The sequence below is a fragment of the Schistocerca cancellata genome, chromosome 7 (assembly GCF_023864275.1).
Source record: "Schistocerca cancellata isolate TAMUIC-IGC-003103 chromosome 7, iqSchCanc2.1, whole genome shotgun sequence".
Taxonomy (NCBI): domain Eukaryota; kingdom Metazoa; phylum Arthropoda; class Insecta; order Orthoptera; family Acrididae; genus Schistocerca; species Schistocerca cancellata.
In genome coordinates this window covers 545,134,049-545,153,094 of record NC_064632.1, presented here as the reverse complement: position 1 = coordinate 545,153,094, position 19,046 = coordinate 545,134,049, and the positions used below count along the sequence as shown (strand labels likewise).

Sequence of the window (19,046 nt, the reverse complement as noted above, 5' to 3'; positions counted from 1 at the left end):
AGTTTACCCAGGCACCAGTTGGAAGATATTGGTACATGTGGGTACCAGCAGTGTGGAACCACCAGGGTCACTCACTCATTTGGTACTCAGTGTGCATTAGATCAAGATAATGCTAACACAGCAACAAAAAGCATCTCGCAATCTCCATTTCAGCAGGTTCGATTCAACTGTGTGCCATGATTTTCTCTGAGAGTATGGCACTGCACTTCCTACTGCTTCAAGCATTTAACCCTGCTGTTCTGTTCGGGTCTATATGACCCGAAACGAATATGAACGTTATTTTACATTATGTAAATACCAATATATATTTATGAAACTTTGTGACTTTGTCTGAAAATGGATGAGCAGCATGTGTTTTAAAAGGTTTTAAAAAAGTTTAAGAAGTTTGGGCTTCAACTGTAATAGTTGCATATGTAATGTTCGGGTCATAATGACCCGACACAAATATGTTTAGTGTAACTCGTATTTATTTCTAAAATCTGGAAATGGCGAAAATTATTTTTGTTGTGTTGTGTGGGAATAGTGACTGCATCATTCCAACTTACTCTCAACAATCACCTAAAGCTCCATGCGTTCACAACAATGGGCTTGTTTGTTGCTTTCCCCAGGAAATAATAATTGGCAGTTCTCAATAATTGGAATGCTTTGTTTCTGCCCAGTTTGACTTGTGACACCATGGCGATGAGACCATTGAATGATCGTGAGTTGGAAGAAATAGTAAATGCCTCACCAGATGAAGGATCACTTTCTGAGTTTGAAGATCACATCAGCAATGCATCTGAAAGCGAGTGTTCCGATGACAGTTACGACAGTCCACAGCCCATACAAAATAGTGTAGAGACTTTTCTTTCTAAAAATGGGAATATAGAATGGCAGTTGCATCCACCAGCACAACATGGTCGCCTACCAGCTTCGAACATCATCAAGAGTACCCCAGGAGTTACCAGGTATGCAGTCAGCAGAATATCTGATGTAAAATGTTCATTTGAAGCAGTATTTCACACAGCGCTTCAAAATGAAATAATAGAGATGACAAATATTGAAGGGCAGCGAGTTTATGGTGAACAGTGGACAGATATTGATGGTTCTGTTTTCCATGCATACTTAGGACTCTTACTCCTAGCGGGTGTATATCGATCTCATGGGGAGTCTACAAAAAGTTTGTGGGATAAAGATACTGGGCGAAACATATTTCGAGCAACCATGTCTCATGAAACATTCTGTAAGATATCACGTGTCCTGCGATTTGACAAGAAATCTACTAGAGAGGAAAGACGACGTACTGACAAACTTGCCGCAATTCGTAGTATTTGGGAGAAGTGGGTAGAGGTCCTTCCTAAACTGTATAATCCAGGAGAAAATGTTACTGTTGACGAGCAGTTAGTAGCATTTAGAGGTCGCTGTCCATTCAAGCAGTATATCCCAAGTAAACCGGCAAAATATGGGATCAAAATATGGACCATGTGTGACAGCAAAACTTCATACGTACTGAAAGCCCAAATTTATACAGGAAAGGTGAGTGGAGCGGCACCAGAAAGAAATCAGGGAATGAGGGTGGTATCTGATCTCACTTCTGAGTTACGTGGTCAGAATATCACGTGTGACAACTTTTTTACGTCGTACAATTTGGGGCAGCTGCTTCTGAAAAGGAAATTGACTATGTTGGGAACTATACGGAAAAATAAGCCGGAGCTTCCACACAAAATGACCAACAAGGAGGTACACAGCTCTTCATTTTACTTCACAAATGACACTACTGTGGTTAATTATATTCCTAAGAGACACAAGAATGTTGTACTTATGAGCACTCTCCACCATGATGCGGAAATCAGTGACAGGGCTGATAAGAAGCCAAAAATGATTTTGGACTATAATTCAACCAAAGGTGCTGTAGACACGCTTGATCAGTTATTAGGTACATATACATGCAAACGAAAAAGTAATAGGTGGCCAATGATAGTTTTCTACAATATTCTTGATGTTTCTGCTTATAATGCATACGTTTTGTGGATTTCGGTTGACCCTAATTGGAATGCAAGCAAATTGACTAGAAGGAGAATATTCTTGGAGGAACTTGGAAAGTCACTGATAAAAGAACATATTGCATCAAGAACGCATTTCCCAAGAACAGAAGATTCTTTGAGAATGGTCACAAGCATCCAAAACCCGAATGATGTGGGTGGTGTGTCAGAATCGGTAACAACAAGAAAATCTACAAAACGTGCACGCTGTAAGTTCTGTCCATCAAGTAATGACAATAAAACAAACATGGTGTGTGGAAAATGTAGTAAACATATTTGCAAGAAACATGTAACCTACTTGTGTCCACAGTGCAAGCAGTAAGAAAAGAACTGTAGTATTTTATAAGATGATTGTATTGAAAATTCTGTTGTTTCAAATTTATGTGAATACTTGTGCCTAAACTACAATCAGTAAGAAGAGAGGATTCTAAAGTTGTAGTGCTTTCTATGTTGGAATGTAATAAAAAAACTGTAGTGTGTTCTGTACTGTAGTGTGCTCTAAGATGAATATCTGTAATGACAACTGTCTGTTGTTAGAAAATGTCAATACTTACGTCTAAACTGTCAACAATAAGAATAGAAGTATGGAAAAACTGTAGTGCTTTCTAAGTTGAATGCCTGTAATGGAAACTGTCTGTTGTTTCAAATTTATGTGCATATTTAAATGAAAAATATCCCTCAATAAAGTTGTATGCATTGTTATTATTATTATTATTACCATTATTATTATTATTATTATTATTATTATTATTACTAACAAGGTACTGGAATAGAACAACAATGTCGATAGCTAAAACTGTACCAAAATTTATGTTTCTAAAGCATTTTGATATGTCGGGTCATATTGACCCGAACAGTATATATGTCAAGTAAAAGTGAACAGAACAGCAGGGTTAATGATGGCACCATTAGTTTCAAGATACTAATGGTTTATATAAGGGGAAATACCTAGAATATTCTTCTTCAAGACATAAAGCATATTCAACAGTTTCACTGTAAAGGGCATATCAATCTCAGATTGCACTATTGATCTTCAAGGTTGCCTGATCTCATGATGGTGTCCCTCTGCCCCACCCCTCCCCCCTCGCCTGTGTTGGGAAAGGGGATTGCTTTGTGAAAGATTTCATCTATGTGCCTCCCCTTTCAACAACTCTGGTTGAACTGTGATGCTGCATAGCAGTAGTTTTGGATGGGTCTGAGTATCAGTTAGATAGTAGATGTTTATTGTGTTCCAGTGGGAGGGCACTGTGAATACCTGTGAGAGGCAAATCCTGAATGTATTAATGTAAAGTACTCATAAGTTAGTATGTGCATGGATGTAAAAGATATATCCTTGTGAAATATAATAGTTTGTTTGAAAATAGAAACTTCGTAGTTCCATTCGTAAATTAATATTCACCACAGTATTCCTATCTTCATTCATATAGAAGATATAGTCTGGTGAAATCAGGTGAGTCAAATGGGCGTAATAAAAGTTACAATCAGTATCTTTTATGAGCCTCCGTCTCAGGTAGATAGTGACTGAATTCTTCAGGGAAAACTTGAAGAATAGCCCACACAAACTTTTCATTCGAGCTGTGACATTAGGGAGAGATTTCAACTTAATAGCTATGGTACAAAATATGACATGGGTCTCTGTGACAGCGTGCTAATGGTCTTTTCCAGATTTTACATGGAGGAAAGTAACTGATGTTTTACTTTCCATAGAAGATGGAGTCACTAGAAACAAAGCAAAAACTCAGATAGGGGCAACAGACTGGCTTGATTTCAACTAAACTATATTTCTGAACAGAATATGCGATTAGAAATTATTTCTGTATTAGTGAACAAGCATTTGCATTTATCTGCAACAGCCTGTGTGAAGAGGTGCACTTGCATTACGTGTGTTTTATTTGATCTGATTGTGGTTGCATTTTCTTATGTAATTTTTGGATGTTATTTGTTGTCTTTGTTATTGTTAAGGAATAAATTTTCATATTATGTACCTTTGAGAAGAGCTGTGCAGTGCTAAAAAAATTTTAGTTAAGTGTTAACAGAAATAATATATTTTGATTGTAACAATAGTATGAACAGGGTAGTATCTAGTCAGCATATAACGGAGATTCTGAGTCGCAGATAGGTACCATGAAAAGACTGTCAGAAAATAAGCTGTCAGCCAACAAGGCATTCATCAGAGATAGGATGTACACACACTCATGCAAACAGAACTCACACACATATAATGATCGCAGTCTCTGACTGCTGAGACCACAGCGTGTGTTTTTTTGTTTTGCCTATCTGCGACTCAGCATCTCCATTATATGAGTAGCAATTATTCTTTTCATAATATTGTCACAGTCCATGCTGGGTTTTCCATTGCTGTATTTTGACTATGCACTTTAAAAATTGTTTCATGTTCTCACAGCCAAAAACTGCAGTGAGCCAGGCTTGTGTTGAAAATGTGATGAGAGGCATTAGACAACGTTTGAAGGCCAGGTTAGCACTATGCTGCCAACTACAGGCTCTAGGTTTGTATTAAATTGAGTGTGCATATTTTCAATTCATTATTAAGTATTTTGCTCTTCTTGTTAGTCACTAGATCCAGAACAAATATTTTAATACTTTATAAACTTTCTCATTTTTGCATGTAGAGTAAGCATAATCATAAGCACATTTACAGTGAAAAAAGTTTACAGGGTTTTTATGTGTCATTTCACCAGACTAGGTGTAAGTTAATAATATCGTTATAAATATCGTTGTCGGATGAGATGTCTGATGTCATCGTGAAATTTCCACATTTTATCAGCGCAGCTGTCCGACATCTTCCTATTTATGCCAGTCTCAGAAGAAACTGTGCAGGCATGAACATTCCTTGTATGAACAAAACCTCTTCTTTGTGGTCGCTGTGATTTTAACATGGTCAGTGCTGGATGCTATGCTGTTCTAAGTTGGTATCCTGAGTCCCTGTTAGCAGATTAGTCGAGCTATGAGTTTCCATTGCTTCTTTAATAATGCTGTCTTAATATGAAGACAGTGACAAGAGAATCTTCATGTTTTTATATTGCATAATGTGTCTTGATCTGAGATGATGCTCAGCCAATGCAAATTTCTCTCGCTGTACCAGACGTGTGTGTTGTCAATGTTAACATATTGTCCTCCATGTTGCGACAAGTTTTTACAGTATGTGATAAACCCACAGTTACAGAGAATCTTGATAGACACTAGGCCTCCTTAAACCAAGATTATCTTTCAGTGAGTCTAAAAGAGCTCTGAGTTTTGTTGGCAGACAAAGACACATTTAACTTTGTTTCTCCAATAATCTTCCTATTTTTGAAGAAGCACCACCAACATATGACAAGATGACCATTCCTCATTGTTTTTCACTTTCTTCCAGCTCCTCACTCCGTCTGGGTACAAGGCATGGTAAATCTTGTGTTCAGAATATCCATTATCTAAAAATATGGTACAAAGGTGGCTTAGCTCATCAGATAAGCTGTCTAAATCTGATATGGCTTCTGCTCTGTGGAACAATGTCACAAGCATGCCATTTTGTTGTGCAGGATTGTGACAGCTGGTTGACTGCATGTATAAGTCTGTAAGTCCATGTGTGTAAGTTTATGGTGCATAGTGTCACCCAAGGTGCCATCTTCTTTTCTCCACATCAGCACGTCCAGGAACGATAGTTCACCAGTTTTTTTCCATGTCATCATAAACTTGATGTTTCACACACTCCAAGTTAGTTATTTGCTCGTTACATGGCTCTTATTCTTTTTTCCCCTCTTGATATATCAGTTGCTTTCCAAAAATGACACACTTTTTCAGTGAAATATTGTTATGTAGATCATTTACATAGAAGTTTACATTAAAATTAATAGCAGATATGGGCAGATGTGTGCCTGACTCTTCCGCTCTCCCCCACACAAAGGAGGTGGGGGAGGGGGAGAGCACACTGTATTTAACCCTCGAGCGGGCACGCTGTTTTTTATAACACGAGCGGGTGTGCCGTGCACTTTGTACACTTGTATGGAATAGCTAACTTCATGTATGATCAAAATCACAGTTTAATCTTTGTTTATTTAAACAGCAAGAAAATAATCTTACATAATATGTCCTATACCACTATTTCATTAAACAATAATAAAATAAATTTTCGCTATAACATTCTGTTGCCAAGGACAGTGTTACAGAGACAATAATGACCCACTCGAAGCATTAAGCAGTGCAGTTGCATCAGATCCCCGTCAGCTGCTTATTTGGTCACTAATTATCTTGTAGACAACTGCCTCAATGTTGGATTATGTTGCTAGTTCATAATCGGGGTCACTGTTTTGCATGGATCGTAAATTTTTTCTCGCCTAGCTAACTTTATATTTTACATTACTGTTGCTCACTTGGATGTATGAAAACACAATTTATCGCTGTTTTACCTGAAGCAATAATGAAAGAATGGGTATGGTTTGCAACTGTGAGAGAAGAATGGAACCGCACAAAATCATTTTATTTTTGGTTGGCACATTTTATACACAGGTGCGCACGCTCGTGGGTTAAAAACAATGGATGTTAAGAATTATTGTGTGCTTATAATTTCTATTTGTTATTTAAAATTATTTGTGTTGTTAGAGTCATGCTTATGATTGTTGCCTTTTCAAGCACTTTCGTGTTACGTCCAGTGCAATTTATCTTAACCCTGTCTCATCCTGTTCCTCCCTCTCCCCACTTTCAAAAGGAAGATTAATTCAAGGAAATCATAAAATTATGAGGAGACAGAATGGCAGAATAGTATTTATTTTTGTGAAAAACGTTCCAGTAACTTAGGTAGCCATATTTGAAATCAGATAAAACTGTATCTAGTTTTTGGAACTGTTAAGTTTCTTCGTAGGGACAAAAGGGGGTTATGTTATTCAGACTCCCAGGATGAGAGTGACCCTTCCATTATGAAGACAAGAGGAAATGAGAATGACAGAGAGTGACTGGGGAGGGGGATAGAGTTGTGAGCAGTATTAAGTCAGATGTAATGAAGGAAAGAGTTAGTAGTAAAAATGGAGTGAGAGCTTGATTTTTTCTGAGCTCCTTTTCTGCTTACCTCATGGTTCTTAATGGCACTATTTATTCCATCTCAAATTTCTCTTCCTCTCAGTCCATCTTTACTTCTCACTTTGTCCTACCATTTCTTGAATGAAGCTGGTGCAATGATTATGAATGTATTGTTATTTTATGAAGATTTCTGTGCAGATACTTTCCCATTTAAAATATATTTCAGTAATAGCAACAGTAACAATCTTAATTTTTATTTTCATGAAGTATGATATCATTCAGATTAAAAAACAGCATAATCAACTCCTCTCTCACATGTGTTAAAAGTATTGGGTTCTATTATTTAAGAAGTCTTTGAGCCACTCTTATATCTGGGAATCTAATCTGTATTATGCTCAGACCTTCATCAGTAGTCTACAGTGATACACCTAGCTATTGTTCTTCATCCATGATTTGCAGGTTATCACACGAGAAAAGAGGAAGCTGAGTTTCATATGAGCGATACTTTTAAAATTCTTGCTGATTTGTGTACAGAACCTTTTCTGTATTGTGGAAATTTCTTATTTTCAAACTCAGAATGTGTTCAAGTATTCTTCAACAAACTGACTGAATGATATTGGTCTCTAACTATGTGGATCCATTATTTTAACTTTCTTATGTACAGGAGCCACCTGCAGTTTATTCCAGTCACTTGTTACTTTGCACCAGGCAAGAGATTCAGTAAGTAAGGGATCAGTGCCACAGAGTACTGTCTGTGAAACCAAAATGGAAAGCCATCTGGATGTGGCAACTTATTTGTTTTCAACTCTTTCAGTTGATTTTCTGTGCTAGAGATATAAATTTCTATGTCCTCCATGTAGGAGTCTGCATGACAGTCAAACAGTGGTATGTTTGAATGAGCCTTCTGCATGAGTGATTTCTTAAATGTGAAATTTAGAACTTGAGCTTTCCTTTGACTCTCTTCTGTTGCCACCCTGGGCTTGTTGACTATTGACAAGATAGGAGCCTTCAACCTTTTCAGTGATTTTATGTGTGACCAGTATTTTCTCAAGTCCTTGGCAAGATCTTACATGAAGGTATGACAGTGGAAGTTTGAGGTTCCAGAATGAGATTTTCACTCTGCAGCGGAGTGTATGCTGATATGAAACTTTCTGACAGATTAAAACTGTGTGCTGGACCGAGACTCGAACTCAGGACCTTTGCCTTTTGCGGGCAAGTGCCTACCAACTGAGCTACCCAAGCACAACTCACACCCTGTCCTCACAGCTTTATTTCTACCAGTACCTCGTCTCCTACCTTCCAAACTTTACAGAAGCTCTCCTGCGAACCTTGCAGAACTAGCACTCCTGAAAGAAAGGATATTACAGAGACATGGCTTTGCCACAGCCTGGGGGATGTTTCCAGAATGATATTTTCACTCTGCAGTGGAGTGTGTGCTGATGTGAAACTTCCTGGCTGATTAAAACTGTGTGTTGGACCAAGACTCGAACTCAGGACCTTTGCCGTTCGCAGGCAAGTGCTCTACCAACTGAGCTACCCAAGCACGACTTACGCCCCGTCCTCACAGCTTTACTTCTGCCAGTACCTGTCTCCTACCTTCCAAAGGTCCCGAGTTCGAGTCTCAGTCCAGCACACATTTTTAATCTGCCAGGAAGTTTCATATCAGCACACACTTCGCTGCAGAGTGAAAATCTCATTCTAGAAACTTCCCCCAGGCTGTGGCAGAGCCATGTCTCTGCAATATCCTTTCTTTCAGGAGTGCTAGTTCTTCAAGGTTCGCAGGAGAGCTTCTGTAAAGTTTGGAAGGTAGGAGACAAGGTACTGGCAGAAGTAAAGCTGTGAGGACGGGGCATGAGTCGTGCTTGGGTAGCTCAGTTGGTACAGCACTTGGCCGCGAAAGGCAAAGATCCTGAGTTCAAGTCTCGGTCCAGCACACCGTTTTAATCTGCCATTAAGTTTCAAGTTTGAAGTTGTTGTATGCTTCACATGTTGGTCTTCCTACATACACACGAATTTCTGCAAATGTTGCCTGTCATCACTTGTGCATTCTCTTTTGAACCAAGTGTACAACAATCACTGCTTCCTCAGCATTTTCTGAATCTTGTTATTAAACCACAATGGGTCTTTTTCGTCCTTAATCCTCTTTCTTGGTACATACATATCCAGAGTGTGATTTACAATCAGTGTAAACTTTGCCCATAATTTCTCTACCTCCATTGTATTGGAACTGAATGCTGTCCATTCATTTTCTAAATGGGAGGCTAACAGTTGCCTACCTGATTTTTCTGGTTAAATACTCCCCAGGCCACATTGATGGGTTTATTAACTTTAGTAATCATCATCGTTATAATGATGTGATGACCACTAATGCCTATTTCTATACTGACACTGTCAATAAGGACAGTCTTTTTTGTTGCTTCATTGCATCTGGATCATGTAACTAGTTGTTCAAGTTATTTTTAGAAAAGTACTTTGCAAGATTGTCCATGCCACGAATCCATAGATGTCCCAATCTATACTCAGTAGATTAAAGTGGCCTCTAACTAATATTGCAAGATCTGGGGATTTCCACACTATTGAACGGAGACTTCCTTTGAATGATTTTATAACTATTACAATGGAGAGAGGTGGCTGATAAAAGACATCAGATAATTAACTTGCCAATTTACTTTCAAAATTTTGTCGGTTGAAGTGTATTTCCTATATGCATGATCTGATTTCGCTCTCTGCAGATTGACTGCCGAGCGTTCACCAGAGGACCTTAGACTACTGCCTGTCCCAAAACAAAAATACCATGTGCAGTCCACAAGTACTCTGCTACCCGAGTAGCTGCTTTCTTTGTGTAGTGCAACCCTGACCTATTATGGGGAGTCCGTCCGCCCCCGGTAGCTGAGTGGTCAGCGCGACAGACTGTCAATCCAAAGGGCCCGGGTTCGATTCCCGGCTGGGTCGGAGATTTTCTCCGCTCAGGGACTGGATGTTGTGTTGTCATAATCATCATCATTTCATCCCCATCGACGCGCAAGTCACCGAAGTGGCGTCAGATCGAAAGACTTGCACCAGGCGAACGGTCTACCTGACGGGAGGCCCTCGTCACACGACATTTCATTTCATTTCATGGGGAGTCCAACTCTGCACCCCGTAAAGCAGTTCCAGAAATGTTTACCAACATTTGCAAAATAATCTCTTAAGGAATTAATCACTGCACCTTTATTTGCTGTTTTTATTGGAGGTGACTTAACATTTTGTGACTAGTGTTCAGTTGCAATAAAAATATAAGTTAACCCTTCTATTATCTTCTGGAAAAAGTCCAAATAAATTTGCACCTCTGTTAAATCCTTTAATGCTTTAGTATTATAGGAAACAGTTCATAACTTTTAACTATTGCTTTACTTCAGCCCCTGACATAAATAACATAATCATAAAATCCATTTTATCTGCCTACTTAAATTATTAAAATATTAGAAGCTAACCATATGTTTAATACACTTTCAACATTATGAAAAGGAAAGTTGCTACTCACCATATAGCAGAGATGCTGAGTCGCAGATAGGCGCAACAAAAAGACTCTCGCAATTAAAGCTTTCAGCTGTTGAAGCCTTCATCAACACACACACACACACACACACACACACACACACACGCGCGCGCGCAAATGCAACTCGCACACACAACTACAGTTTCAAGCAACTGAAACCACACTGCGAGCAGCAGCACCAGTGCATGATGGTAGTGGCGACTGGATGGGGTTAAGGAGGAGGCTGGGATGGGGAGGGGAAGGGATAGTATGGTGGGGATGGCAGACAGTGAAGTGCTGCAGGTTAGATGGAGGGCATGGGAAAGGTGGAGGGTGGGAAGTAGCAGAAAAGTACAGATATAAAAAGACTGGGTGTGATTGTGGAATGGTGGCTGTGTAGTGCTGGAATGGGAACAGGAAAGGGGGTGGATGGGTGAGGACAGTGACTAATGAAGGTTGAGGCCAAGAGGGTTTCGGGAATGTAGGATGTATTGCAGGGAAAGTTCACACCTGTGCAGTTGAGAAAAACTGGTGTTGGTGCGAAGGATCCATACGGCACAGGCTGTGAAGCAGTCATTGAAGTGAAGGATATCATGTTTGGCAGCGTTTTCAGCAAGAGGGTGGTCCACTTGTTTCTTGGCCACAGTTTGTCGGTGGCCATTCATGCAAACTGACAGCTTGTTGGTTGTCATGCCTACATAAAATGCAGCACAGGGGGTGCAGCTTAGCTTGTAGATTACATGACTGGTTTCACAGGTAGCCTGCCTTTGATCTGATAGGTGATGTTAGTGACCGTACTGGAGTAGGTGGTGGTGGGAGGATGTATGGGACAGTTCTTGCATCTAGGTCTATTACAGGGGTATGAGCCATGAGGTAACGAAGTGGGAGCAGAGGTTGTGTATGGATAGATATGTTGTGTAGGTTCGGTGGGCGGCGGAATACCACTGTGGGAGGGGTGGGAGGGATAGTGAGCAGGACATTTCTCATTTCAGGGCATGGTGAGAGGTAATTGTAACCCTGGCGGAGAATGTAATTCAGTTGCTCCAGTCCTGGGTGGTACTGAGTTGCGAGGGGAATGCTGCTCTGTGGCCAGATTGTGGGATTTCAGGAAGTACTGTCGGACTAGAAGGATAAGCTGCGGGAGATTTGTTTTTGTACAAGGTTGGGGTGACAGGTGTTGAAGTGAAGATATTGCTGGTGGTTAGTAGTTTTGATATGGACGGAAGTACTGATGTAGCCATCTTTGAGGTGGAGGTCAACATCTAGGAAGGTGGCTTGTGGGTTGAGTAGGACCATGTGAAGCAAATGGGGGAGAAGTTGTTAGGTCCTGGAAGAATGTGGATAGGGTGTCCTCACCTTCAATCCAGATAGCAAATATGTGATCAGTGATTCTGAACCAGGTGAGGGGTTTAGGATTCTGGTTTTTAGGAAGGTTTCCTCTAAATGGCCCATGAAAAGGTTGGCATAGGATGGTGCCATAGCCGTACCCCGATTTGTTTGTAGGTAATGCCTTCAAAGGAGAAGTAATTGTGAGTGAGGATATAGTTGGTCATGGCAACTAGGAAGAATGTTGTTGGTTTGGAATCCATTGGGCATTGGGAAAGGCAATGTGCAATAGCGGTCAGGCCATGATCATTAGGAATGTTAGTGTACAGAGAGGTGGCAGCAGTTTTGACAAGCAGGTCACTGTGTGGTAAAGGGACAGGAACTGTGGAGAATTGGTGGAGGAAATGGTTGGTATCTTTTATATAGGAGGGTAGGGTCCAGGTAATAGGTTGAAGGTGTTGGTCTACTAGAGCAGAGATTCTCTCAGTGGGGTACAGTAACCCGTCACAATGGGGTGTCCTGAGTAGATAAGTTTATGGACTTTAGGAAGCATGTAGAACGTAGGAGTGCGGGGAGTGGTAGGGATCAGTAGAGAGATGGACTCCGGGGAGAGGTTCTGTGATGGGCCTAAGGATTTGAGTAGTGAGTAGAGATCCTGCTGGATTTCTGGAATGGGGTCACTGTGGCATGGTTTGTAAGTGTAAGTATCTGATGGCTGGCGGAGTCCTTCTGCCAGGTAAGCCTTGCAGTTTGAAAACAACAGTGGTGGAGCCTTTGGCTGCTGGTAGGATTATAAGGTCAGGATCAGTTTTTAGACTGTGGGCAGCGGTTCTTTCTGCAGATGTAAGGTCAGTTTGCATGTTGAGGGATTTGGGGAATGATGGCAAGGCAAGGTTCGAGGTTAAAAAGTGCCCTGCTCATCACTATTGATGCCACCTCCCTGTACACTAACATGCCTAATGCCCAAGGTCTTACCACATTGAACACCACCTTTCCAAGGCCCAACAGATTCCAAACCAACAATCTCCTTCCTAGTCGTCATGACCAACTACATCCTCACTCACAGTTTCTTCTCCTTTGAAGGCATTACCTATAAACAAATCTGTGGTATAGCCATGGGCACCCGCATGGCACCATCCTATGCCAACGTATCCATGGGCCATTTAGAGGAATCCTTCCGAAAAATCCAGAATCCTGAATGCCTCACCTGGTTCAGATTCATTGATGATATCTTTGCTATCTGGATCGAAGGTGAGGACACCCTATCCACATTCCCCCAGGACCTCAACAACTTCTCCCCCATATGCTTCACCTGGTCCTACTCAACCCAACAAGTCACCTTCCTAGATGTTGACCTCCACCTCAGAGATGGCTACATCAGGACCCCTGTCCATATAAAAACTATTAACCACTAGCAATATGTCCACTTTGACACCTGCCACTGTTCCATACCAAGATGTCCCTGCCATCCAGCCTAGCCACCCATGGTCATCACATCTGCAGTGACAAGCAGTCCCTCTCAAAATATACCATGGGTCTCACTGAAGCCTTCACTGACTGTAATTATCCTCCCAACCTTGTACAAAAACAAATCTCCTGTGCCTTATCCTTCCAGTCTGACAGCATCTTCCAAACAAAGTCCCAACGTCCATAACTCAGTACCAGCCAGTACTGGAGCAACTGAATTGCATTCTCCGCCAGGGTTACGATTACCTCTTGCTGTGCCCTGAAATGAGGAATGTCCTGCCCACTATCCTTCAGGGTGTATACGACCCGGGACAAACGGGAGATCCGGGAAAAACCCGGGAATTTTTTCATCCGGGAGAAAACTGGGAAAAACCCGGGAATTGTTTAGAATTCCGGGAATATTTCATTGTTTTAGCTTTCAGTTAAATTTTTGTGATTTTGACTGGTAAGAACCAATGCTCAAACAAAGGATATTACTGTATCCCGCTACTGCAGAATAATACTGCAGCAACAAAATATCAACGAAAAAAAAAGAAGAAGAAAACTTAGGTTGCAAAGTAAATGCGCCGTATACAACAACAAAACACAGTGCTCATACAAGCATCTGCCAACAGCAAAGTGTGTCAAAGGCTTTAGGAAGACTATGCAATGCTTCAAAACAACAAATTGTTTTCAATGAGCGTGACGTGTGACAACTGTTTAAATTAGATTCGTTTGAGCAGTTGCAGGCGGGCTCTAGCGCATGCGCAGTTGAGTCTCGTATGAGTAGTACCTTCTTTCGCTTCTGGTTACGGAAGTATGGCTGGGCGCCACTACTTAATATTGCACCGGTTCGGAAATACAGTAAATCTGGTGCTGATGCCCAGAGCAGTCTGAGTTGTGGTGGGAAGATCGGTCATATCCACGTGAACTGTGTTAAGTTCAGTCATTTTGTTGTTTCCTTTTCGTTTATTGTTCTCACGTTAAATGATAACAAACGAACTTTTGCGGCCGGGAGTTATCAAATGAATTAAAATACGTTCGCATGATTACGGAAGGCTAAAATATGTTATTAGTTTTAGATTTTATCTCCACCTTCCTGACAGTCAAGCATTAATCGCCTTGCAGAACAATGAAATTATTTTTGTTGGTTTGCTAAAGAGGTTTGGCTTTCATTAATCTTTTCTGCTTTATTTGAAACGAAGTTATTAAAAATTTTGCTGGCACATTTGTGTGATGTATCTTGAAATGTAACATGCGCAAAAAAGATCAACATTGTATGTGGAAGCTTAGCGTCTCTTCCAGCTTATTAATCTTCGAGACCAGTATTACTTGTGAATGCTATGTATATTAATTTAAACCATTAACTATTCCTATTTGTGTGTTCGCGCTACTTAAGAGTGATCTTGCTATTGGCTGACTACACCACGTGTCCTATGCTGTCATCAGCTGGTGAGATCACGTGACATGAGCTATGACTGGTTTACAAAAGCGCATCGCAATCTCGATTTCATTGCTTCGGAAAGTGACATGTGGTGTATGGTGGAATTCAAATTTATACCTTCGTATTACAGAAATATGCAGCGTACATGTTGGTGCATATCAAAGGTCTTTCAAAATGTGTTTTCCCCTCTCTGAGTTTAGTTTTCGTAAGTGGCGGGAAATTCTAAGTTGGTATATAAAACCATAAACATTCAAAGAATTGATGACTTTTACAAGAGTGCACTGTCACTTAACATGGAAAAAGTGTATTTTCATCCGGGAGAAAGTGTATTTTTAACCGGGAAATCCGGGAATTTTTTTCCTTGTCCACGTATACACCCTGTCCTTCTCACCCCTTCCACAATGGTATTCTGCCAACCACCGAACCTACACTCTACACTCATCCATCCATACACAACCCCTGCTCCCACTCCATTACCTCATGACTCATACCCCTGTAATAGACCTAGATGCAAGACCTGTCCCATACATCCTCCCACCACCACCTACTCCAGTATGGTCACTAACATCACCTATCGGATCAAAGGCAGGCTACCTGTGAAACCAGTCATGTAATCTACAAGCTAAGCTGCAACCACTGTGCTGCATTCTATGTATGCATGGCAACCAACAAGCTGTCTGTCTGCATGAATGGCCACCGACAAACTGTCGCCAAGAAACAAGTGGACCACCCTCTTGCTGAAAACGCTGCCAAACATGATATCCTTCACTTCAATGACTGCTTCACAGCCTGTGCCGTATGGATCCTTCGCACCAACACCAGTTTTTCTCAACTGCACGGGTGTGAACTTTCCCTGCAATACATCCTACATTCCCGAAACCCTCTTGGCCTCAACCTTCATTAATCACTGTCCTCACCCATCCACCCTCTTTCCTATTCCCATTCCAGCACTACACAGCCACCATTCCACCATCACACCCAGTCCTTTTATTTCTCTACTTTTCCGCTACTTCTAACCCTCCACCTCTTCCATGCCCTCCGTCTAACCTGCAGCACTTCACTGTCTGCCACCCCCACCATACTATCCCTTCCCCTCCCCGTCTCAGCCTCCTCCTTACCCCCACCCAGTTGCCACTCTTAACCATGCACTGGTACTGCTGCTCACAGTGTGGTTTCAGTTGCCTGAGACTGCAATTGTGTGCGGGAGTTGCATTTGTGTGTGTGTGTGTGTGTGTGTGTGTGTGTGTGTGTGTGTGGTCTATTGTTGATGAAGGCCTTAACGACCGAAAACTTAAATTGCGAAAGTCTTTTTATTGTGCCTATCTGTGCCTAAGCATCTCCGCTATAAGGTGAGTAGCAACTCACCTTTTCATTGTATTGTTACATTCCATCCTGGAATTTCCCTTGTTTGATTTAATACACTTTCATTTTCCAAAATGTTTGTAGCTTTTATGTGAATACCATACAAGATCCCCCACTGCTGTGTAAGGAACATATCCCTTCCAGGGTTTGAATTTTCCTAAGAATGACTTGTTTCATCTCTCTCCAACAATATTTCTATGTTCCAGGATGTAACAATAGCACCAAATTGTTCATCCTTCTTTTAACTTTCCAGCTAACAATTGTAATTAGTGGTAGAATAACTTACTGACATAAAATTAACTCCAAAACATTACTCCATGATTTTCAATCCAACACTTTTTTATTCATGCCTAATGGTAATCTCGATAGTGTATGAGGCTCCGCATTTAGTGAAACCTTAATATAGTTGACATCCAACATAAACTCTTATAAAAATAGAACCTATCTCGTTAATTGACCCTGTAATAACCTACTTTCCATTAAAAATTTAAAGCTTCATGGTTCTTATACATTACTGTCTTTGAGCACAACAACACCAACATCTGAAATTTCTATAGACTCCAAACAACAGGCAGTTCTTCTTTCACTGTAGCTCAGTAGTTCAACTCAAGCTTATGAAGACTTCTACGAACAAAGGCAATGCTTCAATATTTACCGTTTTCTGGATCCACTTTCTGTGGAACATTTCATAATCCAAACTATTTTCAGGTGCATCTGTGCCCAATTTAATTGCCTGATTCATCTTGGGATGATCCAAAATCTTAGCTCCTAACAGCACTTGTTTGATATTATTGGAAGCTTCACCTGCAGCCTCATCTCAGATCCGCTAAGTTCTTTGTTTCAATAGTGTTAAGGACTGTGGATCGTTCATAGCTTATCCTTTGATGAATCTTCTGTAGAAACTAGTGAGCCTACAAAAGAGTGCTATTGTTTTACATTCTTCCGGTCAAGACATCCCTCTTAACACCTTGTATCCTTTCAGAACCCTGTTGTATTCCGTTTCAAAATATGATCCAAAAACTTTAATTTCTGTCTTCCAAACTGTGGTTTGGAAAGTTTTATTGCTATGGTTTTCTCTTAATCAGTTTAAAGTTTGTGTTAACGTTTGACAGTCTTAGAAACTAGTAGCAAATCATCTAAATACATAATAACTTCTGCTGCTAATTTGTCTCATAAAGATTTGTTTAAAACAAAGATAAAATGCCTACAGAGTCATTCAAATCAAGGAGCAATACCTTAAATTGGTAAGATTACTCTCAAATAAGGATGCTGTCTGTGGTTTCGAATTCTCATCTATTAACTGAACACCACCAATAATATTGGATTATTATAAAGACTTAAGAGTATGTTCCATAATATCATTATCAAACATATTTTGTATTTCTTCTCTTGCTCTGCAGTTTGAAAAGTCATTGGTACTGGGTAAGTTTTCCAAAAGAAAGACCTCTCTTCCTTCACCTTGAACTTACACACATTCCTTAATCATACCTGAAGTTCCTGTGTCTATGGGATGAATTAGCTAAAACAAAAGATGAGTTTAGTAAAAAGAAGCATATTAACAACTGTAGGTTCCCTGCAGCATTAACAAAACAACTCCATCAGAAGAATGGGGCCAACTTTTATAAACAATTTACAAAGTTTAAACCAAAAGGGGACATTTGTACTACACATTTCTTAAGGTATTTTCAAAATCACTGCAAAACAATAGGATGATTCTAAAAAAAATTATTTGTTTAAAAGGAGATGCTGCTGAATGGGGAACAGCCCATTCTGAGGAATCCACTTCTTGGAGTGACTCCCAACTAAAATTAAAAAAAAAAATTGGTTTTCAAGCACTCGGGGGAAAAGTTAACATTCAAGTTAGTAGATCCTAGGAAGTATAATAATAGTTGGGGTAGCTATAAAAGGTATACTGAATAGCATATAATGACGTCCAGGCCTAGAAGACTCAAAGGATATCAGCCAGCTGCCATTTCATCCTGTGCCATTCGGTGTCATGCGGTTGCGATCGATGTGGAGGGGCATGTTGTCAGCACACTGCTGTCCTGACCAGTTTCACAACTTTCCAGATCTTGGAGTCACTACTTATTAGTCAAGTAGTTCCTCCACAGACATCATGAGGCTGAGTGCATCTTGTACCAGTCCTCCCACGAAGGGAAAGTTCTTGACAGTACTGGGAATTGAACCCAGGTCTGCATGGCAACCATCTGCAGGTGTGGAAACAGGCTGATGAATATGATATACATTTCCAAATACCCTGTTTGTCTGCCTCTGCATATGCTTCAGGGGTATACTGACAGACAGTTCAGTTTTTTCCAGAAACTTTCAATTAGTGAAATCTCTGATGCGCTCCTCCAGTGCTGCAAGAATAAATTCGGATATTACAGCTATTTTTGTTTTTCTAACACCTTTAGTCAGATCTGAAATCTATTTATGTACCTCGGTAAGCACCTGTTCAGAGAAGTCTTTAGTCTGTTTTAAATCTCTACTCATGCCTGTAAATTGTTCAGTAACCTCATTGCTCACCAAGTCACACTGTTTAATGCTTTCAGAACTTAACTCTCCTGTTAAAGCTGAAACTACAGATTGTAATTTGAATACTTCTTCATTTGTGATCTGAAAAGAGACAGCCAACTCTAGAACTAAATCAGATGTTTATTTAGTCAGTGACCAGTTTTGGGCTACGCCCAGTCTTCAACCAATCAATGTTTGCCAAGTAAAATTTTCGTCCAAAATAGTAGTAAATAAAGTGGGTAGATATGTGTATGGTCCCAACTAATGTTTGGTAATGAACATTAATTGGGACCACTTTATTTACTTCTATTTTGGACTGACTTTTTACAAACGGGGAAGGTCTGCACAAAGGATCCAGACAAAGGGGGCTCACCTCATCCTGTATAATATCCTATCCTTTTCC

The 19,046-nt window shown here is 40.4% G+C and overlaps 1 protein-coding gene across 1 annotated transcript in view; it reads left to right on the top strand.

The window, feature by feature from the left end:
- LOC126092299 (THO complex subunit 5 homolog) overlaps positions 1-19,046 on the top strand; it is a 170,567-nt gene that overhangs the window by 92,401 nt on the left and 59,120 nt on the right. Inside the window, exon 10 of the mRNA XM_049907819.1 lies at positions 4,426-4,528. Coding sequence (XP_049763776.1) covers positions 4,426-4,528 — 103 coding nt within the window. The remainder of the gene's footprint in view (positions 1-4,425; positions 4,529-19,046) is intronic.